At 39.9% G+C, this 8,786-nt stretch overlaps 2 protein-coding genes across 2 annotated transcripts; both read left to right on the forward strand.

Annotated features, from left to right (window-relative positions):
• Positions 1 to 213: 213 nt before the first annotated feature.
• LOC126762831 (uncharacterized) lies at positions 214 to 866 on the forward strand. The gene is made up of 2 exons (XM_050479872.1): positions 214 to 241; positions 319 to 866. The coding sequence occupies exons 1-2, from the start codon at positions 214 to 216 to the stop codon at positions 864 to 866; spliced, it is 576 nt and encodes a 191-aa protein (XP_050335829.1).
• A 5,028-nt stretch (positions 867 to 5,894) lies between these two features.
• LOC126763784 (uncharacterized) lies at positions 5,895 to 7,630 on the forward strand. Its single transcript, XM_050481593.1, has 2 exons — positions 5,895 to 5,922; positions 6,000 to 7,630. The coding sequence occupies exons 1-2, from the start codon at positions 5,895 to 5,897 to the stop codon at positions 7,628 to 7,630; spliced, it is 1,659 nt and encodes a 552-aa protein (XP_050337550.1).
• Positions 7,631 to 8,786: the final 1,156 nt, after the last annotated feature.

Genomic DNA, 8,786 nt, shown 5'->3' on the forward strand with positions numbered 1-8,786 from the left:
CACAGAATAATGTTGTGCACCTAAAGGGCGGCTAATTGCAGGGAGCGGGCCATATTGAAGACCAGTTTATTTCAAATTAACACAATGGTCAAATTAAGATTATTTTTAGCTTAAACAGCGACTTAAGGCGCGTCCAATTTGTAACGTCTGCCATATAAAAGCACTTACATTCAGGATCAGCGACATTTACGAGCAAAGCCTTAAGATAACAACATGAAGTATCTAGTGATTTTCGCCGCAGGTGAGTAAAAATACAGCTTATGACCACTTCGGACTCGGTTTAATATAAAAATTGTTTTTCCAAATTCCAAATCGCAGCCTTCGTATGCATACAAGCTGCAATTTTACCACAGATAACATTAACGGGTTCGCTGGAATCCAGTGAGGAGGAGTACAGCATTCTATTGCCCGCCAAAAATCCGCTCAACTTGCCGGGTGTTGGTGTCATCAATCAGCCAGTGGTGCAAGCGGTCAAAGTGAAAGTGCCACGCTATGTCACGCCTGAAATCAAGCAGCAAATTATCACTCAAACGCTGGCGGCAAGAGGCATCAACCTGCAAAGCTTAAGCACACAACCCAAGCCAACGGCTGCCGTGCCACGTCAACAACGTCAAGTGGCTGCTAAGGGCGCAACAGCCAGTAGTGGTGCGGCCGTTGTTGATACACTAACCGTAGCTGTTAATCCCGTTGAAAGCGGCAAAGAGACAACGGTACCAATTACACCAGATGTACCTGCCGTGGTGGCAGTGGATAGAGAGGTCGTTCCACAGGTGTCAACCCTCCCAGCAATACCAGTGGTGGCAGATGTAGTAAGCGTAACCAAGGCACCCGTCGTGGTTCCTCCTGTAACTGTATCAAAACAGTAGATCGGGATTTGATTTTTTCTTAAAGCTTTTATACGAAATTTAAAAAGCTGGCATTCGAGCAAGCACCGATGACACATTTTAAAAAACTTTGTAAAATTTAAAAATTTTTATGTAAATATGCCGTTATAAAAATTTAATACATTTATTCGTAAATTTAAAGGTTTTCTTTTTGTCAGAAATATATTGGGAATTGTCTTAATCTGCTGGGCAAGGGGTTCAAGACCATTTTCTCGAGGATATGCGGTCCAGATCCATGTATTAACCACAATTCAGCAAATTAATATTACATCTGACATATGCAATAGGAGATACCCTTTGTATCTACTATAAAATATTGTAAATTAGTTTGAACTTTCGACTTTTCACATAATTTATTACTACTATGAACAAAAAATAGTAAGACTTTGTCCATGATTTTGAAAAGAAAGTAATTCTTCTTGTACCCAATATAATTGTGTCAACATTTATCTCCAAACGAGGTTCATTTTCGGGAGAGACTTCAATGCAAAATATTTGCACGGAGCGGTCGTTTGACTTTGCTGAATAGCCAGTAGACACACGGAGTTAAATTAATCGAATACGATGGTGGCGGCACGAAAGCCGGCCCGCAAACGACACATAACACTTAAATAGTATTCCTTGTTGACAGTTTGTCCAGTCGGCAGGAATTCGGAGTGCAATGCACCTCGATAATCGAAGTCAACTGTCAACATAACCTTAATATTTGACCTGCTTTGACGTGGTTTTTTCAGCTTCGGCTCACCTTTGACACGATATTGGTGCGTTTGATTCGTCGCTGGTAAAATACGTTTCATGAAATTCTGGTGGTCGGAAAGCATTGTTTCACAGACGTTAAGGCGACGCTGTTGTGATTTTGGAACCAATCAATTTCACTTTTCTTAGGCCCAAATGATCTCTCAAAATGGTTTTATAAGTGGTTTGCGGTTTCACCACGGCAACGCATCGTGTCACAAGTCAGTGAAAATTATGGCAAAAATTCATGAATTGTGCTTTGAATTGCCTCCACATCCTCAGTATTTTCCAGATCGGCTTCTCAGCAACTATTTTCTGTTCTCAGATCTCAAAAGAATGCACGCTGGGAAGAAATTTTCGTCGAATGAAGAGGAGATCAAGAGGTGATCGGTGGAACTGAAGCTCATTTTGAAGTAAAGGATAAATCGTACTAAAAATAGTATCAAAAAGTTGGAGGGTCACTATAGTCAGTGTATCACCCCTGAGGGGAATTATGTTGGATACAAAAAAAAAAACGATTTTTGACAAGAAACATGTTTTTAATATAGATTTTTTAATTGACCTGCTATGTAAGAGGGTTGTATACCACACAGTTTATGAACCTCAACAATCGTTCCACTCATCGGTTTACCTACTCGATACGTCATTTGACCGAACGATTTGGAAGAGAAACTTTATAAGAAGCCTGCAATGGTTTATGGCATATTAAAAATATTATAATGAATGTAAATGTTGACCTACATATATGGGCTCATAAGACTTCAATATATTTTTCGACCAGTAATATTATTATCATAGTAATAAAATCGCGTTTGTGGCGTGTATTAGTAGACATACAGAAGGTCTTTTCATTTCAATAAATACTGACCGAAAGGCTACTAAACCTCTAAGAGTACCATCATTTTACACCACACAAAATGAACGTTGGTGGATCCTTATTTTGGAATAACTGAGACTAAATTTTGTTGCACGCTGAAATATCAGCATGTGATGTCATGTCAAGTATACTTTTCCGAAATAAGAAAAGGTAAATCCCACTAAGGTTTTGCACATCATTTGCTACGTTCTTGGCTGTTCCGACAACTTATTTATAGTGGTTTGACTGAATGAAGAGACTACGATGGCGAATATTCATTTGGTGATACCTTTTCGAAGTTTTTTTTTCGAGACGAACTCAGAGATTTGAAAACGTGCCTTTCGAAGTTTTTTCGAAACTAATCAGAGATTTAAACACCAAACACATGTGAAATGTATCACACATTATACAGATGTTCCTCTCCAAGCCCCTGCGTCTCTGACGTTAGCACGATAAACTATGAACAAACTTTCCTTTAATTGTTTGATAAAATTGTTGCCTTTATATTTCAAAATTGCAGAACTAAATCAGATATTAGTCACCGAAAATCATTTTATTCTTTTTAAGATATTCTCAATTAAGATCTATGCAATTTTGAATGTATTTGAGCCAATTCTCGAAGCAATTTTGCTAAACAGATTGAGATGAAGTGCTCAAATATGCAGTTGTGTCATGTATTTATGAGAGCTCGCATGTCGTCGCAAATGTTCTTGTAATATGGGATGTCCCACTAATGCCTATAGTTGTCTCAATACCGCGATAGGTCACATAACTATCTTGCAAGATCAGTTTGTGCACAACATCAATAGTTTTCTTAAGAGCAACAGATTTTGGATGACCTTGACGAAATTCGTCTTGGGGTGAATTCACCATCCCATCGATAACACTGGTCTTTGATGGAGCTTCATCGTCAAAAATTGATTTAGGTTCATCTATGCAGGCTTAATGAGTTAATCCACGTCGAAAGTTTTAAAAAATAATCACGCGAAAATGTTCACGATTTCATTTAATTTTTAGTCGAGAAGAATATTTTAAGTTACTGTAGTTCACACAAGCAGTCCTCGTATGTCAAAATGTTTTGAGTTTGTATGATATCAAAAATGTAAAAATCTACGATAAGCACAACGTGTTACCAGATTGAAATGCTAGGGTTGTCGAATTCGGAATTATAAAAGTCAACCTACGTATTTGCTGGATCTGGTGCGATCTCGAGGGTTTGTTTACAATGATTTGTGTAAAGAAAGAGACTACGATTCCTTTTCGTTGTTTTTTTTTTGGAATAAAACCAGAGATTTAAAAACGCGCCTATTCAAGGTGATGCATGTTGAACTCATGTCACAACGGCAGTCGTAACGCTCTCTATGAATGTGGGATCGGATTTCGCGCGATCAAGCATGTCTAAACAGACCAGTTTACGGTACTATTTTTGAAAAAATAATCAGCTTTATCGGAACGAATCGAGCAAGATCGCGTTTCATACCTAAAATATCCATCAAAATCATTTGAACGGACTCGCGGAATTTAATTACAATTTTTGGGTGCTTTTTTGTCACAATGTAAATAGGCAATACACTCGACAGAGACTTCTCACTAAGCCTCTGTTGTCTGTAATGCTAGCATTATAACCTTTGAATGAAATTTCTTCATTTTTTCGTTTTTATCCGTTGATATTGCAGCTGTAGAAAAACTACCAAACATATTTTTGGAACGTTCTTTCCAATTGCGTAAACGAATCTCTACTGAGAACAGTCTTACAATATTGTCATTGTTGTTTCGTTACGACAGAAATACTTCTTTAAATAATTGTAAAGAATGCGTTAACAGTCCATGGATGGTTAAAAATTTGAGTCCATTTCAAAATATTTCCATGACGATAACACTGACGGTCTTTCTTGACTGTGTTTTGTATGCGTTTCTCAAAAATTATTGGCATATTGGTAAATAAATGTTATACTGTGTTAACAGCATAATAAACTACAATCAGTTGCTAACGCGGAATGTTGTCCAAAAATACAAGTAAGGACCCATAAGTATAAATAAACTCGAGAGACCGGCTGCGGAATATTTTGCAGTGGCAACTACAAATACTTAAACATTGTTGTATGAGGAAAGGGTGCTAAATAATAAGACAAGAAATGAAAATTAAAAATTTAAATAAAGCAAACACGCACATTTGTAAATGTATTTATGTATGTCTACGTATGTGCACGAATAAATTTTAAACCGGCAGGATAATGAAACGAGTATTTAAATTATGAGAGCGAAAACATAATTCGATAAAATGCATGTGTATGTACATTAAGGCGGGTCGATTTACAGGGAGTCAAAAAAACGGAACAAAAAAGTACACGGAAATTGTTGTACGGACCGGCAATTTCAATTTGTGCCCCAAAAATCAACAAAAAAATCACACGGAACCACATCTGGTGGTATAAAACCCCGATGGTGCTTTATCGATGGTACGAGTATTCATGACGTGTTGGCTTTAAATTCGGTCACAATCGTGGCTCGATGCTGGTTTTTTATCATATCCATAAATTATTCTTCCTCAATTCCGGACGTCTTCGACGCATGTTCTCTCTCAAACACCTCAATACAGCCAAATAGAACTCCTTATTCACCCACTGTCTCACCGAAACACGTTCATGATGCACTAAACCACGAAAATCGAAAAAAAAACAATAAGCATCACCTTGAATTAAGAGCGGCCTTGGCGTGGTTTTTGGTTTCGGCTCATTTTTTCGCTCCATTCCGATGATTATTGACTTGTTTGCATGTCAAACTCAGAAACCCATATCTCATCGGCAGTTATAATGCTCTCCATGACTGTGGGATCGGAATTCGGACGAACAAGCATGCCTAAAGAGAGACCTGTTTACGGTATTCTTTTTGAAAGAAATTCAGCTTTATTGGCACGAGTTTCATAACCAAAATATCCACCAAAATCATTCTACCGGATTCGCGAGTGATGTCGAGCTCTGTCGCCATCTCCTTAACACTTACTCGAGAAATTTGCACCATATCCTGCATTTTTTTGATATTTTCATCAGTTGAGGAAGTCGTCCAGCACGAGTCATGTTTTCAACGATCTTTTGACCGTCTTTGAAGGCTTTTTATCACTTGTAAGCCTTTTCTAAAGAAAAAATTGACCCGCTCTAGTACGTATATATTTATGTAGGAATAAGGCTTATGACGCCGATTTCAAATTTTGTCAGATGCACACACCTACACATTCAAATTCAAATTTACGAGTAAATACACGAAATACGTTAGCCACAAAAAGGGCTAAAAATAAGTAACTCACTCAATACGAATAATTAGCTGACTCAGCAAACGGTTGTAAATTTAAATTCTATATAAAACCCCGAATTTGAAGCGAGTGCGCGCATTGAGGAAACGAACGTGCTGATGAAAAGACAATGAAGTTGCTTGTGATATTTGCCGCAGGTCTGTTACAGGGTGTGATAACTTGTGAAAAATAATAAAATTATTTACCTTCTTTCCTTGCATATTTGTCGCCGCAGCGCTGCTTGGCGTGCAAGCAGTACGAGTGCCGTATGTAGTCACCGACGCCGATGGAGAGAAATATCAAATATTACTGCCACAACAACGTCAAGGACCCGTATATAATCGTCCTGCATTTGAGTACAAACCGAATGACTACGAAGTGTATTTATCGCCGTTGGATCATGAAGAAGTGAAGTTACAGCGTGGCGTGGATTTGGACAGCAGACGTCCCGTCTACGATTACAGCGCTGAAGACTATCACTGGCCGCCATATAGGCAAGATGTTGTTGGTGCAGCGCGACGCCGCGCCGATTCCGCGCAGCAATCGGACTCTGCATCCAGCGATGAAGAAGACCAAAGTAAACAGGAAAGACGTGGCAGCGCGCGCAGTGGCCAACAGTATGGCTCGGGTTCGCAGGAGCGTGAAACTGATGATGATGAATACAGTTTGATTTTGCCGCATGCATTGCAAGGACAAGTGCACGTGCCCGGCCTAGGTGTAATCAATGCTCCTGCTGTTAAGAAAGTTAAGGTTAAAGTGCCGCACTACGCAGATGCTTTTCTCAGACAACAAATAATTGAACAATACTTGGCTTCCCAAGGTCTTAATCCCGAAGGCTTCGATGTGAAGGGTTTGGTTGCACGCGGCCCACATGCAGAAACATCGCGTGAACGTGGTTGGGATCTACAATACTCAGATAAACAACAGCCGAAATCCAGAAGGTTTCCGCGTCCAATTAATTTGCAACAACTCATGTATGTTACAGTGCCGGAACGTAAGCGACGTCAAGCTGTGGAAGTAAGCGCCACAACTAACCCAATCGATATCACAACAGTACCTGATGTAACCGAGACAAGTACAAATGCTGAAGCAACTACAGTCAGCGAGTTGGCGGAGGGTGTCACCGTAGCTACCGACACACCGTTGGCAGCCATGACAACTACACCAATTGCAGTACCTACAGCTGCAACGCCATCCATTTCCGTAACTACCAGTAAACCTATAATACTACCTACAACCGAGTCTGTACCAATTATACCGTTATTTGGTTACGGTTCAATATTACCAGCAGAGGTCTCGCGTGTAGCTTTTGCGCCGCGTATACCGCGCAGCCTAACAGCAGCCCCTGAGCTTCCAATGGACGCAGTTTTGCCGTTCAATAAAGCTAAAGCTAGAGTTTTGGCACAAGATGTGATCTCAACATCATATTTAACGGTAAACAGTCGGTCCGCACGTGCAGTGCCTTTCGATGGAAAAGTCCGCACACAACTGACCAAGGTAACGCCGGTGCCACCTTTGCCAAATACGGATGTGCGTGGTCCCAAAATGTCCGACTTGCCACATACGCGTAAGGCGCGTGCTGTAAATGCAGCACCTGTAACTGCCGCCGTAACGGAGGTTAATGCTCCCGTTGAGGAAGTGAAGACGGAAACAACGGCAGTCAATTGCGATATACAGTGCACCAAATTAGATTTGAACCCTGTTTGTGCTTTCAATGGTGAGTGTTATCACGAATTCGCAAATCAATGTGCGATGGAGACCTTCATATGCCAGCGTCCGGATTTAGGTTTCACGGCAACGCCGAGAGAGCGTTGTGTTATGCATTGGCTCAAGCGTTGCAGCTCGCAAGATCTGAAGATTGAGTAATGGTTTTGCCGAAGATTTGGTGACATGTTGGCAGAGGAAAAGCTTTTTTTACGTACTGTATTAAATATATATGAATAAGTTTTCGAGAAGAAGCTTCTTGGATCAATACATTATGTAAATAGTAAAATATCGCTCATAAAAAATTCAAAAATTTTAAACTTTGTTGTTACTTTTATCGGACTTGGAGATTCCAAGTGTAGCCAGGTTCTTCTCCATCTGGTTTTTCTAACGTAGTGGAATTTTTCTTCTTCGTCTGTTTCTCCCGGCGGGTACCGCGTCGCATACTCTCAGAGCTGGAGCGTTTTCATCCATTTGGCCGACATGACCTAGCCAGTGTTGCCGCTGTCCGTGAATTCGCTAAACTTTGTCAATGCCGTTGTATATCTCGTACAGCTCGTCGTTCCATACACTGCGGTATTCGTCATTGCCAGTGTGCAAAGGATGATAAATCTTCTGCAGAACCTTTCTTTCGAAAATACTATTGACTGCCCAGCACAAATCTTGCTGGAAGCAAAAGTCATTGCAAACCTTGAATGTAGTGGACTTCAAAACCCAGTACATCATGTGATAACGAAGATCAGCAAAAATTGAGTAAGTTGTAGTGTTTTAATTAGCCATTGTCTTATCGTTGTCATGAAGACTTCTGAGGTGCCAGGTATTCACTTTTTTTGCGAAAAGGCAAGATGGTGTCATACCGAAACTCTTTTTGAATGTCCCTCCTTTCTGCGATCAAGACTAAGATGTATCGGATCTCATATCTTCAGTTATCCAGGGAATAGAAATAAGACACCTAGTAGATTTGTGATGGGTTCAAGATGCTTTGTTGATATATGAGATCCGCAGAAGATTTTCTGGCTTCAGAAAAGACGTTCCAAGTGAGATCCTTATATAGGACAGCCGTAGAACTTAAACTTATTCTGTGTAACAGCACACACTCTTAATGAATAATACACAGGTATATTCATAAATATGAAAGGAACAAACGAAAACAAGGCTGAACCGAAGCTATAATACCCTACACAGGTACATTTCTTAATATCTATGCCAAATTTCGAAAAGATAGCTCGGAAAATGAAAATTTTTTTCACACAAGAACTTCATTTTGATCGGTCATGACAAAATCGACTCAGCTCATCATGCTGATAAATATACATAT

Source organism: Bactrocera neohumeralis, chromosome 6 (assembly GCF_024586455.1).
Source record: "Bactrocera neohumeralis isolate Rockhampton chromosome 6, APGP_CSIRO_Bneo_wtdbg2-racon-allhic-juicebox.fasta_v2, whole genome shotgun sequence".
Classification (NCBI taxonomy): domain Eukaryota; kingdom Metazoa; phylum Arthropoda; class Insecta; order Diptera; family Tephritidae; genus Bactrocera; species Bactrocera neohumeralis.

What these genes read in the sequence shown, in the direction of transcription:
- LOC126763784 (XM_050481593.1), top strand. Translation starts at nt 5,895, where the DNA reads ATGAAGTTGCTTGTGATATTTGCCGCAG. An exon ending in GCTTGTGATATTTGCCGCAG is followed by an intron (nt 5,923 to 5,999) that starts GTCTGTTACAGG and finishes TTGTCGCCGCAG; the next exon opens with CGCTGCTTGGCGTGCAAGCA.
- LOC126762831 (XM_050479872.1), top strand. Translation starts at nt 214, where the DNA reads ATGAAGTATCTAGTGATTTTCGCCGCAG. An exon ending in TCTAGTGATTTTCGCCGCAG is followed by an intron (nt 242 to 318) that starts GTGAGTAAAAAT and finishes TCCAAATCGCAG; the next exon opens with CCTTCGTATGCATACAAGCT.